The sequence below is a fragment of the Podarcis raffonei genome, chromosome 2, assembly GCF_027172205.1.
Source record: "Podarcis raffonei isolate rPodRaf1 chromosome 2, rPodRaf1.pri, whole genome shotgun sequence".
Classification (NCBI taxonomy): domain Eukaryota; kingdom Metazoa; phylum Chordata; class Lepidosauria; order Squamata; family Lacertidae; genus Podarcis; species Podarcis raffonei.
In genome coordinates, this window is record NC_070603.1 from 8090629 (window position 1) to 8110354 (window position 19726).

Consider the following 19726-nt stretch of genomic DNA (forward strand, 5'->3'; position numbering starts at 1 on the left):
TGCCTTCTGGTTGTATCGTGTTATGAGTGGATGAGGTCTGTCGTATGATGGGTGACACAGAATTGGGCTCTTAAATCCTTTACAGCAGTGGTTGGTAGTGACCACCTGTGAATGAAGACCTGGGGTTGAAAAGTGCCTGGGGTGGGATAGAAATTTACAAGGCATTTGGGTTGGGCTCAATGGTGGTCTAGAAAACCCTGCTTTATTGTCTCTTCAACATGAATTTAATGAGCTAGATAATGCTTTGGCGTGTCCACAGGCTGATTCGCTGGGGGTGCAGCATTTTATTATTATTTTTTATTGAGTTTTTATACCGCATTATACAGAAAAGATCACAGCGTATACAATCAGAATGAAAACAACAACCCAATAACACCCCCCCCGAAAAGAGCCCCATTTTAAAAGGGTATAGGATGTTGATTAGGTCAGCCAAAGGCCTGGTTAAAGAGGAACGCTTTTGCCTGGTGCCGAAAGGTGTGTAATGAAGGCACCAGGCGAACTTCCCTAGGGAGAGCATTCCACAGACGGGGAGCCACTCCAGAGAAGGCCCTGTTCTATTGGTGCCACCTTCCGCACCTCTTGAGAAGGAAGGCCTCAGAAGATGATCTCAGGGTCTGGGTAGGTTCATATGGAAAGAGGCGGTCCTTGAAGTATTGCGATCCTGAGTTGTTTAAGGTCCATGCATCTTGAATGCAGCAACACTGTCTTTTTTAGACCTTCTTGACCATCTCGTCAATGCACCCACATCCTCCACTGTAAATGCTGTGCTCAAAAGGACATGAACCACACTCTGGCTGTGTGGTTCCATGTGTGCTCCACTTCTCCACCATCTTTCCTTCCATCATCACAGATCTATGTTTTCTCTTACATTTGCATCTCCAGCCCCATCTTCCCTGGAAGAGGTGAAAAGAACAGACTCGGACTGTTGCAGAGTCTCATTAAACTTTGGGTGCCCCATGCAGCCATGCCCTAATGATTTTTATTTCTTTGTGCTCTCTCCTAGTGAATGTGACCTCTTCTAAAGAGCCTGGCTCTACAGAGAAAGCTCCCACCATGACACCGGGGAAGGAGCGAGAAGCATTATATGGTAAATTTGCTATTTCCTTCGTTGTTGTTGTAAGGAGCTTGATGAAACTTTTCAGACCCAACGGACAGAAAATCTAAAAAAAAAATTCCTGTCTTTAATTGAATGTCTACTGTTTTCTCTGTCTTAGGTACCAGTGTGAGATGTTAATTTGGGACAGTGTTTGGGTTTTTAAGAATTCATCATTATTAAATTTCTATACAGTGGTACCTCGGGTTAAGTACTTAATTCGTTCCGGAGGTCCAGTCTTAACCTGAAACTGTTAAATTTCTATAAGTTAAGTTTCGGGTTAAGTACTTAATTCGTACTTAACCTGAAACTGTTCCTAACCTGAAGCACCACTTTAGCTAATGGGGCCTCCTGCTGCCGCCGGGCCACGATTTCTGTTCTCATCCTGAAGCAAAGTTCTTAACCTGAAGCACTATTTCAGGGTTGGTGGAGTCTGTAACCTGAAGTGTATGTAACTTGAGGTACCACTGTACTGTCCTTCATCTGAGGATCACAGGGCGGTTTACAATATAAAAACACAAAAAGACATACCTTAGTAATAAATAATTCACACACACAAACATACCCCGGCAGTTTAAAAGGCGGCAGATAAGATGTTGATTAGGTCAGCCAAAGGCCTGGGAGAGGAGGAATGTTTTTGCCTGGTGCCTAAAGATATGCAATGAAGGGGCCAGGCGAGTCTCCCTGTGGAGAGCCTCCCACAAGTGGGGAGCCACCACAGAAAAGGCCCCTTCTCATGTTGCCACCCTCTGGACCTCTTGTGGAGGAGGCACACGAAGAAGGGTCTCAGGTGATGATCGCAGGGTCCTGTTTGGTTCATATGGTTTCATTGAAATGAAGGTCTGAAGACTGTGATGTCTTTAAGGTATATTATTTTATTTACACATATATACAACCTGTGCATATAGGACGGAGAGGCTCACAGCAGATCTTCCTCCAGCAGATCTTGCTCCTTCATTAGGTTTCCAGCACACAGAGCAAACAGGTTTCTGTCTTTGCCTCTTCTAGCATTCAGCTTTTCAACCCACCCACCAGCGTTGGCTTTTGTTGTTCTACCTACCAGGCAAGCGGTGGTGAGGGCAAATGCCCACCTATTTGCTTCTATAGCAACTTCTTCGGATTTGTAAATCGCGTACTTAACTAGTCAGCGAAAGCTAGACAAAGGAACTGGTTTGGCAAGCTTGATCTTATTTCTTTATTAAAATTGTTATGTACCGCTGCATCATAAAAATATATCACGGTGGTGATAGTCATTCTCTTCCACTCCACACATGCAGAAACAGATGTTTTGGAAAAGGGCACAGTGTGGGGGGCTGAGTCTTCCCTCCCAAACAACGCAGTAGTGGAAAACCAACCCTGATCTGGAAGGTCCCGTTCTCTTTCCCCCATCCCTGCTTTTAGGACTGGATAAGAAATGGGAGCAAGCCCCTGCGACTGCATATCATTTGTCCAAGTGAACTGTGAGCAAACTCTGTGGAACCAGGAGATACATTCTAGGAAATCCTTTAACTGCTGGCTTGTTAAATCCACCCAGCAGTGTTGCACAAGATAATTTTTACGGGCTCTATATTCACGTTATCACCACCTCCCAGCCATTGTAATGGAGGCTTTTTAGTTTGTCTTGAATTACTCCTATGGGCTTGTGCAGCTAGAAAACACTGCTATATAAGTCTGTGTTCTCAAGGCCCTTTAAGGGGTTGGTTCTGTCTGAATTTCAGTGGTGGGGAAGGTCAAACCAGGTGGACCTCTGAGATGACTTTTATCTTTTGTAAACGTAGACCCTCCGTGCAGCTAGCGACAGCTTTGGCTTTAATGGGCTCCAGTTCCCTGTGATCATGAAACCCCCAAAATATCTTCCAAAACCCTCTGTTGCCTCCAGGCCCTCTGAAAGAGAAATAATTCCACTGAGCCCCTTTCACCAGATGTGGACATAGCTTAGCACTCTTTGCCTGCTTCCTGAGTAGCTTCAGTCTTGAGATCTTTTTCACAAATCTACATCACTTTCATAGGAACATAAGACAGTGCATTTTTCCAAGCCAGACCACTTGTCTGTATATTATTATTAATAATTTCCAATTTATGACTCTCCCTTCACCCTAAGGTCCCAGGACAGGTTGCAGCAATTAAAATGCAATGTTAAAAACAATGTGCAGTCGAAAAGAACCTGGGTGGGGGATATCCTAAAAATACACATCTCAGGTGTCAAAAGCCAGGATAAAGAAGTGTGTCATCAGCATGAAGATTGAATGGATTGAAACTGGGACATTCGGCTCGCAAAGTGAGCATTGGACTTCTGAGCTATGGCTCTTCCATGAATAGTTTCAGCCACTGCCTTCTAGGCAAGAAAATTTAATGCAGTACTGTAACACGTGGGCCCTTTCTCTTTGGAAGTTATTTATAGATTGCCCTTTAATGCTTTTCTTAATTCTAACAGTCTTGGTGGATTTGCCAAGTTGAAAGCATATGTGTTTGTTAGCCTGCTTACTATTATGTTTTTTATTATTCATTTTATTTCTATACCACTTTATATTTTTAAGAAAAACCTCAAAAGCGGTTTACAGCATATTAAAACATCAATAAAACAATCCAAAATCAAACATTTCTGAAGAAAGTCAAATATAAAACATACAGTCAAAGCAACATAGTTAACAGGAAACTAAAATATTATCTTAAAGATTTCAAAATAAAACATTACAAAGGAGGTCAACTACAAAATACATATTCAACACAAACAAAGTTAACAAAAAAAAACCCTTAAACATTTCAAAAGAAAACATTACCAAGTGAAGTCAAATATAAAATGCACGTATAAAACATATAAAACTTTGCATACATCAGTTTAGAGAGGTGGCTGTTTAGCCTAAACTTGCATTGCTTTCTTCCTGAGGTGAAAAATGTAATAAATATTTCAATTTTTTAAAAGGGCTGCATCTTATCAGATGCCTATTGGCACAGGAAGGGAATGGAAACTTCACTTTTCAATGCAAAGGCCAACACTGGTGTAACTGTTCTGCATGCGACTCCTGACTTGCAGAGAGAATTCTGTAAAAGAAAGTCATACCCCTGAAACTTCAGCGTTAATGTTTACTGGTATTGGCTTGATTTTGGTCACCACATCAAGCGTCTTCCTTTCCTGCTTTCCTGTCAGGCAGAAATGAGTCATGTATGAATCGTGGATTGTGGGCCCCCTCTACTGCTGCAGTCCTCTGTTTACATGCAGCGACCCCACAACTTGAGCTTGTTTTACTCACACCATCGCAACCTTACGCCATTCTCTGCTCTCCTTTAATTTCTCAAAGCCCAGTAAGTGAAGGGACGGGCTTTGGGAAGGAGGTGCGATGGCTCTAGGACACTGCCAGAGCCCTCTCATTGCCATCCCAAAGCCAGTTAACAGAGCAGCGTCCCAGAGCCCTCGTGCCACCTTCCCAGGCACCCCAGAGGCTAGTAAGAAAGGCATCTTTTCGCTTAAAGGCACCTTTAGGAAGATGACGGAGGACCCTGGGAAACTCTCAGGGCCCCCTACAACCTTCCCAGGCCCCAGTAAGCAGCCTTCCACCTCGCAGAGGGTAGTTCCGGGGGTCCCTGCCTTTGCACAATTTTGCCTTTGTGCTCAGACACCTTAGAACCGAACCCTTGCGTAAATGGCGGGTCCGCTATACATGGAAGCGAGCCCCGTGTAATGGAATAGGGTTTACTGTTGAGTAAATGTGCAAAGGTAAAGGTAAAGGGACCCCTGACCACTAGGTCCAGTCGTGACCTAGGGGTTGCGGCGCTCATCTCGCTTTACTGGCCGAGGGAGCCGGCATACAGCTTCCAGGTCATGTGGCCAGCATGACTAAGCCACTTCTGGCGAACCAGAGCAGCGCACGGAAACGCCGTTTACCTTCCCGCCAGAGCGGTACCTATTTATCTACTTGCATTTTGATGTGCTTTCGAACTGCTAGGTTGGCAGGAGCTGGGACCGAGCAACGGGAGCTCACGCCGTTGCAGGGATTTGAACCACCGACCTTCTGATCGTCAAGCCCTAGGCTCTGTGGTTTAACCCACAGTGCCACCCATGTACATTCTACTGTAAAGGTAGAATTTGCCAGTAATGGGGGAATTGCACCAACTATCCACGAGTTATTTTCTTTTGGGGCTGGGCATGCAGTTTTTCTAAAAGAAAATACTCGTGTCCATCTGAGCTGAAACTGACTCAGTTAACCCATTACTTTTAGCCTCTGGTTGGATAACTGAATTTTCTAAGAGCTGATTTTCTGATGGGATTTAAGGAATGTAACATGACTGTTTATACATGATATGGGTTCCCGTTCCCTGACGTAGAGGAAATTGAGTAGCTCGTGAACAAGCCTCTCTTTCTCTGTCTTCTTAAAACCATAATATAAACGATGACCAAATGCCAGTTACAGTTATGAATGAGCCAGTTAAAATGTTGCTCAGTGGTATACATAGGTAAGGACGATTCTTGGCCAATATTCTTGAAATAATGACTCGCTGGTTTTGTGCTGTTAAATATGTTGATTTTAATAGATGTGGTCACAGCTATAAAAATCAACATATTTTAAATGTGTGTAATTCAATTGCACTTCACTACTGAATAGCAAATTGGTGTCTTGTTCAGCAGTTTTATCAGTCTGCGGAAGCAGGCTTTTAAACAATATTTCCTCAGGAGAGAAGAGCCAAGAAAACACAAGGTGACTTTCCTCCACGGAGTGGTTTTTCAGAACTCTTGAAATACTCAGCTTCTAAGGAACAATCCTTGATTTTTGCAAGCAGTCTTTAGGCTTTTTCAGACCTGAAGAAGGAAATCAAATCTCCCCAGGTCTTCACCGTTTTACAGGAAAGGTGCGCCCACAACTCTCTGAAACAACCAACGGAAAATATCTCTAAATGCTTTACATGTTCGTTGTTAGGTGTGGTATTTGGAAATCCTGCAGTAATGTCTAATTTTTCTTCTCTTTAAACTGCCTAGTCTTGAAAATGTCCAAACTAGCAATGGAACATTAGCTGAGTAATGATTAGATCAGCTGAATCACTGCTTGAATTTCAAAGGACCAGAGAGGGATAATCTGTTCATGGTTGACCATCATGGCAACTGTTTTTAGGAGGCTTTGGGTGGGGATAATTTGGCTAAAACTGGAGAATTCTGCATGGGGACTGTGGATTTCCCTAAAGACTTCTCTACCTTCTTCCCCATGTATTGCTAAAAAGCTCCTTTAAGAGTTCTAATAGCTTACTTGTTGATAGCATCATACTCCAGAGGTCTTCTTGTCCAACTCCTTGCCATTGCACAAAGTCTCCTGCGTTGGCCAGAGGTTGAACTAGATGACCTGTCTAGTTATCTCCCATATCTGTGATGCTGTGGGCAGGTCAGAAACAAAAAAATAATATGCCACTTTGATGGCTTCTGATTTTGACACGACGGTGGTGTTATTTTCTAGGAGTGTGGAGTTTTGAAACCATTTTTGTCATGGCCAAATATTTGGATAAACAGTGAAACCTGGGGCTTAAATGGCAGCTTTCTGCTCTCACCAGAACAAAGCAGAAAATTCACTATCGTCTAGTGAAATCCCCAGGAACCAGGTTGAAATTCCCCTTCCCACTCAAAAGCCCTGTGCAAGACTGAAGCAAGCAACCTTGTAAAGACCGAAATCATTCACCATGCCCCTAAAACAGAACTTCTCTCCTTTTGCTGACCTATATTTGCCAGGCAGCCTTACACACCTTTTAAAAGAGGACATTCCAGATTCTTTCTCTCTGCCAAGGCCTTGCGACAGCTTACGCTTTTTGTCAAGTGGCCAGTTTTTCAGTACGCAACTTCAAGGAAGTCGACAACAAGCTGCATCTGTGTGCTACATCATGTTCCTTACACTTTCTCGTCTTTGTTTAACTAGCTAGGCAAGGTGAGTTTGGCTCATCTGGGGGTGGAATTCTTCCTGCAATGGTGGTTTTCATTACACAACTGTTGCTTTAAAGCCACCATGTCAACAGATCTGCTGAGTGGCATCGCCTCTTTAATTTGGGAGGCGGGGAAGGCAGAGGTGTAGGAGGAGAAACTGACTTCACAGCTGCAACAGAAAACCGTGTGTTATGTGCATCCTCCTGTTTCCCGACTATATATTGGTCTCTTCTACGCTTCCAAGGAGGCTGGTTTAAGTGGAGCTCAGCTTTCTTGATCCCTGGAAGCAGAAGCAAAATGCCACGTGGTGAATACAAATTAGAGTATAAGAGTGAGTAGAACCGGAGCGTTGGGGCAAGTGGGGAGGGGGTAGAATAACATTTCAGGACTTGATGTAAAACTTCTTCCAGTGTCCTTTTGCAGAGAGTGGAGTGCTGTTTTGGAGAAAACCCTTGTTAGATGCCTTGCGTAGATCTGTGTCTACGTAGCACTCTTTGATGCAATTCTTGTTTGCTGATGGGAGAGTCAGTTTAATCCACAACTTCCCTATGGTTAAAAAAAAGAAGTTGTGCTTTGCACCTGAATTCTGTGCATTAGCCACATTTTTATCTTGAATAAAGCTGCAAGATGTGTTAAAGGGTGAACATTATTTTCAGCCCTTCTGGACTGGACCCAAAGGGTCTGTCTAATCTAGCCTCCCGTGACCTCTCAAATGCCTTTGGGAAACTCACAAGGCAAAAGCCATTCCATCAAGATAAGGAATACTTGAATACTTTATAGAAATTTGGTATGTGCAGAATGGAGCCTCTGCACTTCAGTCAATGGGCAGAACGAGCTTGGACTTCAGATGAAGGATATGTTTTTATGTCTAGAGCAAAAAAAAAAAGCATGTCAGTAATAACAGACTTTTGCTGGGATTTCTTGAGTGCCAAAGAATAGGATGCTGTACAATACATAGCATTAAAACCTGCCCACGGGCTTACAATCTAAACAGACTGATAAGGAGAAGGAAGAAGATGATGGAGGAAGAGAGATGCTTTGCTAACTGGAGAGCCAGTGTGGTGTAGTGCTTAAGAGTGGTGGACTCGTAATCTGGTGAACCGGGTTTGCTTCCCTGCTCCTCCACATGCAGCTGCTGGGTGACCTTGGGCCAGTCACACTTCTCTGAAGTCTCTCAGCCCCACTCACCTCACAGAGTGTTTGTTGTGGGGGAGGAAGGGGAAGGAGAATGTTAGCCGCTTTGAGACTCCTTCGGGTAGTGATAAAGCGGGATATCAAATCCAAACTCCTCCTCCTCCTCTTCTTCTTCTTCTTCCTCCTCCTCCTCCTCCTCCTCCTCCTCCTCCTCCTCCTCCTCCTCCTCCTCGTAGCTATGTTAAAGGGAGAGAGCAAATGATCACCTGATTTGGAAAACAGGAGGAAATGGCTTCTCGTTCTAGTAAGGTATTGGTAACAAGGGAAGGACTGGAATCGATCTGGCTGTAAGGAAGGAGCAGCTGGTCAGCCTCTTGGGCTCTGGGCTTGGCAGGACCTGCAAGTGCAGGTAGGGGAAGGCATGTCCTCAAGAAGGAAGGTACCTCTTCACCTCCATCAAAGGGCAGCCCTGTGGTCTCTGCTGGGAGCCAGTCATATATAGGCTGCACAGCTAAACTGGATCCCTGTCTGTTGACACCCACCCAACCTGATTGCAGGGACCCAACATGTTGGAACCATCAAATTGTGTTCTGGGAAAGTATTGCAGTAGGCCTGCAACTTACTTGGGGGTTACGTCCTGGAAATTGCACCTAAAACATAAATTCTGTAAAGTCAAAATCCATTGGGTTCAATGGCAGGTGGGATTGCTAAAGTCATTTTTCCTGAAAACCCACCCTTTTCTGCCCCATTTTTAATTTTTTGCTATGTATGTAAAAATGAACGTGCACAAGTTGTTGGTACTATTCTTATTATTCGTATATGTTGTGTGTAGATTATTAGACAACACTATAAATGCTCTCTTATCTTCTGCCTGTTCCTTTTGCCATTGGCAGAATTGTTGAATTGTGTGAAGTGTGTTCTCTTGCATCCTTCTTGTCTTAAATTTGTGGGGCTTAGCTTGTTTTCTTCTTCAGCAACGGCTGGCCACTAGTATGAGGAAGACATCACATCATGCGTTTTGAGGGAGATACTTCTTAAAAGAACTTTTCTTGCAGTCAGGGTTTTAGAGTGATTGTACCAAATTTCATCTTTGTACCCCAGAAACAACCTTGCAGCTTTGAAACAGCAGAATAAGTTTCTTCTTGCAAATGACAGGGCACATACACAAACTAAACACATGCAAAATATGGATAGTTTTAAGAGCGATTAACCCTGGCTTCATTGTTGAGGGACAGATGACCTCATGCAGTTCCTAAAATTCTATGTAACCTGACTGGCGGATAGTGAGATCCTAAACATGACTACTTTTAATTAAGTGGGACTTGCTTCTGTAATCCCAGGTCAGTGGGCATCACATTTTAACGTTAATTTTATTCCCCCTTTTAAGAAAATGGGCCTGTGATAATGAAGACAATGTCAATGTGCACGAATTAAGTTTCTAATATGCAAAGCAATTTACCATGTTTGCTTTATCTCTGTCTACTGTAAGGTAAAGGTAAAGGGACCCCTGACCATTAGGTCCAGTCGTGACCGACTCTGGGGTTGCGGCGCTCATCTCGCTTTATTGGCCGAGGGAGCCGGCGTACAGCTTCCGGGTCATGTGGCCAGCATGACTAAGCCGCTTCTGGCGAAGCAGAGCAGCGCACGGAAACGCTGTTTACCTTCCCACCAGAGCGGTACCTATTTATCTACTTGCACTTTGATGTGCAAGAAGCAGGGACGGAGCGACGGGAGCTCACCCCATCACAGGGATTCAAACCGCTGACCTTCTGATTGGCAAGTCCTAGGCTCTGTGGTTTAACCCACAGCGCCACCTGCGTCCCTTCTGTCTACTGTAGTCACTGCTTTTGGACATGAGGGCTGAGAGGTCCAGCAAAATCAGGTCTCTAGAGGATAATCCTTTGACCCACCCACCCCTATCTGCTAAGCCAGACACACAGAGAGTGCCATAGCATACAATCTTGTGTAAAACTGAGGTAGCCAATAAACTTTCCTCACGATGGTCTTGGACGACAAGCCTCTGCCCATCTCTGATGATTGCCCATGGTGCCTGGCACTGATGGAAACTAGTCTAGCAACATTTGACAGGCACCGTGTCTTTGACTTCACTTGACGTGAAGGTTGGCATTGAATTTTTCTCCTTTAAGCTGCACTCTGCTTATCAAAATTTCCATTGTCGATTTGCAGAAGATTCCTCGGGGGACGGCGTGAGCACCATTTGCAACACCACACTACCATCTCACCTTTCCGACTCCACAGATGAATTTACCACCTACTTTGATCAGAAAATACCTGTACCTGAAGATGAAAAGGTAAGCAAGTGCGTTTGGCCACCTCTTTCAGGGGAAATAGAGGTGTGTGCAGGGCAGCAATTGCCAAATGCTGTGTTGGGGAACTACTATTACGCCACGGAAGAACTGCTTACACAGAGGGAGAAATAACCTACCTGAGCCCCAAGGGACAACCTGTGGAAGAGATGGCCCACTGTGTCCCTGCCTTGACCAGGCTCCCTTCCAGGCAGCTTCTTCTGGGAAGGGGTATAATTCTGCACAAGGTGCCATATGCAACAGAATTAATCCATTATCCTATGAGGCTGCATGAGTTGTTCCTCTGAGCTTCCTTCTTTCCAATTAAGGCCAACACTAAACTCATGCAGAGAGAGGTGGTTCTGGGTATTTTTGTTCCTTTGTTTTGTTTGAGTTGGGTTGGGGTTGGTTAAATAGTTGGGGTTGGCAGTTATTTTAATTTGGGTATAACTTCTTCCTCCTCCTCTTCTTCATTTCTGTTGATTTATTGGTTTTACTCTGTATAAGATACAGTGGTACCTCTTGTTGCGTAACCTCCAGGTTACGGAATCTTTGGGTTACGGCGCATGCTCAGAATGGCGCCTCTGGTTACAAAGTTTTTGGGATACAGCCGGGCCTCCGGAACAGATCCCGTTCGTAACCAGAGTTACCACTGTATCCTGTTTTTTTAACGTTTGATGTTTTATTATGTTTATATATGCAGAGTGGCTGGGGAAACCCAACCAGATGGGTGGGATACAAATCATAAAATTATTATTATTATTATTATTATCACTACATGATCTAAAGTAAACTATTGCAGCTATCAGAGTAAAGGCTGTCTCCAATGTTTAATTTGAAAGGGAAGCATGTTTCAGATATTCAACTAAAATGGCTTTCAGTGAGTTTTCTTCCACTTAGGTTTTCTTTTTATTAAACAAATCCCAAGTTCCAGGCCATATGTTGGACGTGTAATACTATTTAAAGATGATTATAGTGAGAGATGGGCCTCTCTGTACCTACCTATTACTTTCCAGGGAGCAGAAATGAGACAGTCATTTTCCTTGCTGACCTAGCCAGTGTAATGGTTGAGCGAAGAGGAACAATGGTGCTCTGTGGACAGCTACTGATGTTAACTTTTGAAATGTCACAGCAGCACAGACCTTTCCCTGCAGGCTGCGTGTGTTGGCAGTCCCTCTATAAGTAAAGCATGGACATAAATTTAGCTTCTTGTGGATCACCTCTGCAGCTAATGATGACCACAAAGTCTTCCTAACCAAAGGAATGTTGAGGTTCAAAATAAGCATCTGCAACAAGGAGAGGCATTATCCAAAACCAGACCATAACATTTGGGAGTCAGAAACCCTTGCTGTTCTGCTGCAGATCACCCAAAGATTGATAAGTAGATCCAAACTTTGCTTCTCCCCATTCTAGGGCACACAGAACGTATGCAGGCCACTGCTCAGGCTTATTTGGGTCTGTGGCCGCCCCACATCAACTAAGCCTTCCTAGAGTGCAGCCAACATTCCCTTGCAGTCTGAGGTTGGTAGTGTTGGATGGGAGCTGTCTTTCAGAGAAACTTGCCTGCCATCACTGGTCTTCTGCTTGAGCAAGCCCTGATAAGCTTTAAGGAACCTTCCCAGAGCACAGTTCAAAGTAAATGCTCTAAATTTAGGCCATTGTTAAGATGAACGTTTCTGGCGTGATGTAGACTTCGTGCGATGCTGTATCGTTGGGTGGGTTTGCTACTTTTCTGCTCCTAGCGTGATGGTCCTTCTGGAATTAAAGCATCGGTTAAAAAAGAAAGAAAGCAACAACAAAGCAACTTTCTGTGTTGATTGATTGTGATATTAATAATCATTCGGACAACTCCTTCCCTTCTGTGGAAAAATATCTCCCCACTCTTAACTCCCCCTGTTTTTTCCTTTTAAGCATCCGTGGTTCAGTTTTCGAAAACTCTGGGCCTTCACTGGGCCTGGGTTTCTCATGAGCATAGCCTACTTGGATCCAGGGAACATAGAATCGGATCTGCAGTCTGGCGCCATTGCAGGCTTTAAGGTAAGTAGCCTCTTGCTATAAAACATTTGCTCCTGAGCATCTAAAAGCCAAACCAGTGTTTAGGGAAGCTTTTAATGTTTGATGTATTACAGTATTTTAATATTTTTTTTGGAAGCCGCCCAGAGTGGCTGGGGAAGCCGAGCCAGATGGGTGGAGTATAAATAATATATTATTATTGTTATTATTATTAAGAAGAATGGGAACTTTTTACACATTATCTAAAAAGACAACAAAATGAACTGGACTCCTTGGCAGGTTTTGAATAAACATGCACAAATTTATTGATGGTTAATATAGTAGATAGATAATATAAGGCTCTATATAATTTTATAGTATGCAGAGAACAATATGTGTTGAGAAATCAGAGAGAGGAGCTGAGGGAAGTCTGGGGGGGAGGGTTTATTGAGGAGGTGGGGAGGAATGGAGGGAACTAATGAAGATGATACGTTTCAATATTTTTAATGTTGAAATAAAAATAAAATAAAATAAAAATAAAATAAAAGCCACCCATAGAGTTTTGAGAGCTGAAAGAGAGCTTACTCCTACTCCATGTGCCAATATTAATTCTAACCAGAAGATATTTACCATAACCGTGTTCAAATAGGGGACTCCACAGCCTTCTTGGGGTGAACTTGTCTTTATTGCTTGAGTCCTCCTGACATGAAGATGAATTGCAGTGGGACCAGGCTGGTCTGGCAAGAGCGCTCTTTCTTCCCAAATCACCCAGATGTGGATGTCGCCCCCACATCATAAATAGGCAAAGCTGCATCTCTGCCTGCCCTTTAAATCTGGGGTTCAGCTATTCCCTTGTTTCTCTGTAAGAGCAGAAACCTGAAGGTCTACTGATAATGTAAGATCAAGTGGTGAAGCTGTTGGTGGCAAAGTAAGCTATTCTGGAACAACCTTCAAACTTACAATATATTCTTCTGCAGCTGAAAACTTAAGTTTTAAGCAACTCAGCTAGAGAGATGTTTTATTTAACTACTTTGCCCTTAGCAGGTAAGAGAGGCTTAAGCTTGATTGCTTACATTACCAGAGGAGGAATCTGCTGGTTTCCTCGTTCATAAAAAGCTAGATTGAAATCTAGCAGTATATTTTCCTGAAGACATTCCTGCCCTGTCCGGTTTCAACAGTCCTGCCAAATGGTACTCTCCAAGGAAGCTGGGGGTTGTAATTCTTTTGCATAGATGGGTAAGAATATTCAACAGAGAAGTCTCTAGACTACAGTTCACATGCCAGTGGATGTGTCACGTAGCCTGGACATGTCTGGATATTCTGCTTCAGCAGTTATTTCTTGATAAAACACGTGCAATTGAAAGCTGTGTTCTCCTCCATGCCCTGTTTCTGGTTGTGAGAGTGGTTTGAGGCTGCGTCTGTATTTAATTCATGAAGAATTGCAGACACACTTTAGGAAACAGAATCCTTAGGCTGGCTGGCTGGCTCCCAGAGTTCTCATATCTTGGCTACTCTTGACCTTGCTTGTGCTTTTGTGCCTTTCAGCTGCTGTGGGTTCTCTTGCTAGCCACGATCATTGGCTTGCTTTTGCAGCGTCTGGCAGCGAGGCTGGGCGTGGTAACCGGACTTCATCTGGCAGAAGTATGCAACCGGCAGTATCCCAAGGTGAGTGAATTGAGCCATTCATTTGGAAATTTATCTTGTGCTTTTGTTGCGAGCAGAGGAATGCACCTTGTTGTAGGATCAGATCTCCCCGTGTGTTAAAAGCAGCTAGACAGGATTGGAATATGGGTGATAACTGGTAACAGGGGAGTTGAGTAGAGGCAGGATTGAACAGGCCTGGAAGAGGGGGGCCAGGAATTGTGGCAAGTCCCAAGAGGCTCCTGAAGATGCCAGGCTGTTCTCAAAGTCATAGATCTGTAGCCAAAGAGTATAAGGGAACTTGATGCATGCAAGGGACAGAAGCAGATCCAGAAAGGCAAAAAGAAACAGATGGGAGGAAGGCAGATGCCTTGTGCCAAAGAGCAACATGCAGGGGAGTTAATGAGACCTAGAAGTGAAGTTGGAAAGACTACAGCAGCCTCCAGATCCTCTGGCTTTTGCACTATTTCTGCATATAAAGAAAGCACCGGCTGCACTGTGGATGTCGCCCCCTTACCCTAATTAGGCAAAACTGCATCTCTGCCAGCCCTTTAAATCAGGGGTTCCCAATCAGGGAAAATTGGGGTATGTGAATCTGAGTGCACCCCTCTTTTAAGATCATCACCACCTCCATTACCTAGAGGAGAATTTGCTCGCTTGCCCTGACTTTCCCATACAGCTCTTACCTTGAACCCAGGGCTTTTTTTTTAAAGTGAGTATCTGAATGTCTTCTGAATGTGTGCAGAGAGCACTTCTCTCAGCACAGAGTAAATTGCATGCATTTTGAATTGCAGGGCTGGGATTGTGGCTTCCAGGCAGCCTTGCAACTTAGCCTCTTCCTTCCTCCTCTTTTCTGCTACGCTCGTGCAATATTTGCTTTGTGTTGCCTCTCCATAATCACTTTAATCGCTAGTCTTTGAAGAAGCCAGTCTGCTTAAAAGCTTGGATTTAAACAAGCACATAGGAGTATTTTGTTGGCTGTGGAATTCTTTTGAGGCTTGTTTTGGCAAGACACAGTTGCCTAGGGATGTGGATCTCAGCTGCAAAACACCAGGATTAGCAAACCCTCCTTGTCTGCCCCCATCTTATTTCTGGTGACGTGTCTCTGGGTGGTCATGTGTGTGCTTATAGCTAACCCGGGACTAAGTTTCCTCCTGGGGTATTCAGAACTTGACACATCTATTTACTTCCTCTCCCCCGGGGGTTGCATTAAAACATCCTTGGTAAATAGGAAGTTGGGTTTGAGTTGAGTCCCAGGCCAAGCCAGGCAATTCCAAGTAACTATTTTCCCTGAACACGATTTCCGAGCACGATTCAAAGTGTTGGTGTTGACCTTTAAAGCCCTAAACGGCCTCGGTCCTGTATACCTGAAGGAGCGTCTCCACCCCCATCGTTCAGCCCAGACACTGAGATCCAGCGCCGAGGGCCTTCTGGCGGTTCCCTCATTGCGAGAAGTGAGGTTACAGGGAACCAGACAGAGGGCCTTCTCGGTAGTGGCGCCCGCCCTGTGGAACGCCCTCCCATCAGATGTCAAAGAGATAAATAATTACCTGACATTCAGAAGACATCTTAAGGCAGCCCTGTTCAGGGAAGTTTTTAATATGTAACGCTGTACTGTTTTTAACACTGATTGGGAGCCGCCCAGAGTGGCTGGGGAAACTCAGCCAGATGGGCGGGGTATAAATAATAAATTATTATTATTATTATTATGAACTGAACGAGGAAGAAGCTGCGTTCTGAGATCTCCTGGGACTAAGGTGGTGTGGAAACTGCTCCAGCACAGCTTCTTCAAAACAGCCTCCAAAAACCATGTGGGAGGGGCCAGTTTCTGGGAGGGCCGATACTGTCAAAGAAAGAGCTGCAAATGTAGGCTTGTCCCGCCTGGCCTTGTACTTCTGCTGTTCTTCCTCTTGGTAGCATCAGGCAGGAAGCTAATGCAAGGAGGGACAATTTTGTAAACCACCGTATTTTTTGCTCTATAAGACTCACTTTTTCCCTCCTAAAAAGTAAGGAGAAATGTGTGTGCATCTTATGGAGCGAATGCGGGTTGCGCAGCTATCCCAGAAGCCAGAACAGCAAGAGGGATCGCTGCTTTTGCAGCACAGCAATCCCTCTTGCTGTTCTGGCTTCTGGGATTCAGAATATTTTTTTCCTTGTTTTTCTCCTCCAAAAACTAGGTGCATCTTATGGTCTAGTGCGTCTTATAGAGCGAAAAATACGGTAAAATGCTGAAAAGTTTCCTTTCACTGTTGTTCGTGGCTCTAATGGGCAGTGCCTTCCGAAAGCTCATTGTGGCTCTCTGCAGAAGGATTTAATTTTTTTTTTTACTTAAAAGCATGTATCTTCACACTGAGCTTCCCTTGTAGCTGAAAGTTGGCATTACAAATCTTGTTGGTGTCTGTTGGCTCAGGACTTGCCAAATTCCGGGCAGTGTAATCCACGTAGATGGTTGCCGGTCAGCAGATGCAGAATCCTTTCCCTCATCAGAAGTGTTTGATTTCTAAAAACAGACCGCAGAGGCTGTTATTTTTATTGCTCAGTGTCTGTGGTAACTGGGGATCTTCCGCCCCCTTTCAATCTGCTTCTGTCGCTGTGTCTGGTTTGATCCACAGGAATTAGACCCTAATACAGTGGGTTCGGTCCCTGCTCCTGCCAACCTAGCAGTTCGAAAACACGTCAAAGTGCAAGTAGATAAATAGGTACCGCTCCGGCGGGAAGGTAAATGGCGTTTCCGTGCGCTGCTCTGGTTCGCCAGAAGCCGCTTAGTCATGCCGGCCACATGACCCAGAAAAACAGTCTGCGGACAAACGCCGTCTCCCTTGGCCAATAAAGCGAGATGAGCGCCGCAACCCCAGAGTCGGTCACAACTGGACCTAATGGCCAGGGGTCCCTTTACCTTTTTACAGTGGGTTCCCTCTGGCTCATTCGCTCAATTAGGTCCACCAGGCCTCACCATTTTGGCCGCAAGGCTGTTTTTTTGGCTCATCAGTTTCCCCTCACCTGATGCCATGGCAAACGAGTGTGTCTTCGTCCAGGGCAGAACAAGACCAGTTTCCCCACCCACCTTGTGCTAGAAGAACTTTCTGCCTGTGATTATGCTCCTCCCTTCCCCAAAGGGATCATGTCGAATTGCGCTGAGCTAAGCAGCCATTTCTAATCAATTATTTTTAATCATTCTGAGTTTCGATTGAGCTGCATCCATTGTTTACTTCTTCTTTTAAAACTCCGTGCTGTTGTGTTTCCACACAATTATATTGATGGAGGTGTTGTTTGCTAATTTTTCCGTGAGGCTTTATTGCCGTGAGCCGCTTTGAGCTCAATATTGTTTTAGGGAAGTGGCGTACAACTATTAAATCTAATACCTGATGCCACACGCATGACAGGTATATCTGTGGCTGCAAAAGGACAGTTAGGAGCCTTGGCAGAAGCTGTGGTGCTCCTGTTGCTTAAACAGCCTTAACACTTGATAATATTAGGGCCTAATATTAGCTGTCAAATATAGATAACATTAGGGACGCGGGTGGCGCTGTGGGTTAAACCACAGAGCCTAGGACTTGCTGATAAGAAAGTCGGCAGTTCAAATCCCCACAATGGGGTGAGCTCCCGTTGCTTGGTTCCTGCTCCTGCCAACCTAGCAGTTCAAAAGCACATCAAAGTGCAAGTAGATAAATAGGTACCGCTCTGGCGGGAAGGTAAACGGCGTTTCCGTGCACTGCTCTGGTTCACCAGAAGCGGCTTAGTCATGCTGGCCACATGACCCGGAAGCTGTACGCCGGCTCCCTCGGCCAATAAAGCGAGATGAGCGCTGCAACCCCAGAGTCGGTCACGACTGGACCTAACGGTCAGGGGTACCTTTACCTTTTTATAGATAACATTATTAGCAAGCTTTCAAGCTTACCTGCTTCATGTGAATAAATATGTATTGCTGCTTCTGTGGGTTTTTTTTACCATCAGGTTTTGCTATATAGAAATGAAACGGAGGCCCAGGAAGGGTTCCTTTTCCTTCTCTCCACCCTATCAAGTAAAAAGGTAAAGGGACCCCTGACCATTAGGTCCAGTCGTGACCGACTCTGGGATTGCGACGCTCATCTCGCTTTATTGGCCGAGGGAGCCGGCGTACAGCTTCCGGGTCATGTGGCCAGCATGACTAAGCCGCTTCTGGCGAACCATAGCAGTGCACAGAAACACCATTTACCTTCCCGCCAGAGCGGTACCTTTTTATCTACTTGCACTTTGACGTGCTTTCGAACTGCTAGGTTGGCAGTAGTAGGGACCAAGCAACGGGAGCTCACCCCCGTCGCAGGGATTCGAACCACCAACCTTCTGATCGGCAAGTCCTAAGCTCTGTGGTTTAGCCCGCAGCGCCACCCACATCCCACCCTATCAAGTAGAAGTGGGCAAATCTTTCTGGTGTGCACCTCAGTTGCTCAAGAAAGATTTGGAAAAAGAAAAGCTTTATTTTTTTATTTAGCGACACCTTTCTGCTATCAACCCAATCAGATGGGCGGGGTACAAATAATAAAATTATCATCATCCTCATCATGGAATTCAATGTGAGATCCTTGTGGTTCCCAGTCAGTCTTCCATCCAGGCAGACCCAGAGCTGCTTACTTTCTTCCAGCAAGGTGGCTGATGTTCTAGGGCAGATCCCTGGGGCACATGAGATTGATGGGCAAAAAGTAGTATATTTGGAGAGAAAAAGGGTTAAGATTGGGTGAAGAAGAAAGTCACTAATTGCTTGCGGAAATATGGTTGTTTGTGTACCATTAGGATACCTCATAGTAGGAAGGTTGTTCGTATTAACAAACTAACAATGGAAGTTGTGTTTGTGGTTTTTTTAAAAATTCTGGGTGTATATCCTTGTTTTCCCTATTTGCTTCTTTCAAATTTTGTGTGTGTGTATAAAACAAAATTCTTGATTGCTTCTTAGGTCCCTCGGATTATTTTGTGGTTGATGGTGGAGCTGGCCATTGTTGGCTCAGATATGCAAGAAGTCATCGGCTCAGCAATCGCCATTCACCTCCTGTCTGTTGGGATGTAAGTTGCCTTTTTGTCCTCTGCTTCTAGAGTGGTGTCACCAGTTTGTATTCTGAACAAGGGAAATCATGGTTTGTTTTCTTGCAGTGCCCTTCTGCTGTGTGTAAAGTGGAACGTCTGATGGCTGGTCTATATATGGAAAAATAATAAACGTGGCACAGCCCTCCTAGGACTGTCAAAATTTCAGAATGCAGTTGGGAAAGTCCAGATGCTTGAATGTACCTCCTTGTGAAAAAGAAACTCCCTTCATGTAGAAACCTAGTTGTTGGCACCCGTCTGTCTTGAGAGACAATGGAGTGCGCCTCTAAGGGTGAAGTCAAACCACTGCATTAACATCACCTCTCTGGGGTGCAAGCTTGGGCAGTGTGTATGGAGGTCCTGGGTTGCAAAGACCCCCCTCTCGGTCTCACTGATGTGGTCCAAAGGAAAGCCGAGCTTGGCTGCAGGATTACATCATTGAGAAACTCAGGCTGGAACCATTCATCCTAACTTTCTCGTTTTCCATATTCAGGGATGGTGCAAATGGTTTGGGGATGTGTCTTTTCCTTGGATCCTGGAGAACCTTCAAGCATAGGATTCCACAAAGGCATTATTGAATCAGCTTAGGCCTTGGCCGGCTATGTC

General features: G+C 44.7%; 1 protein-coding gene across 5 annotated transcripts in view; it reads left to right on the top strand.

Moving 5' to 3' along the window:
- SLC11A2 (solute carrier family 11 member 2) overlaps nucleotides 1-19726 on the top strand; it is a 71236-nt gene that overhangs the window by 15567 nt on the left and 35943 nt on the right. For 4 of the 5 annotated variants that reach the window (XM_053372608.1, XM_053372625.1, XM_053372601.1 and 1 more), the window contains exons 2-6: nucleotides 1004-1087; nucleotides 10314-10438; nucleotides 12344-12469; nucleotides 13970-14089; nucleotides 18996-19102. In XM_053372608.1, coding sequence (XP_053228583.1) covers nucleotides 1004-1087; nucleotides 10314-10438; nucleotides 12344-12469; nucleotides 13970-14089; nucleotides 18996-19102 — 562 coding nt within the window. Of the gene's footprint in view, nucleotides 1-1003; nucleotides 1088-3290; nucleotides 3372-10313; nucleotides 10439-12343; nucleotides 12470-13969; nucleotides 14090-18995; nucleotides 19103-19726 lie in introns of those variants that run through there. The other variant, XM_053372617.1, reaches the window with a different exon arrangement.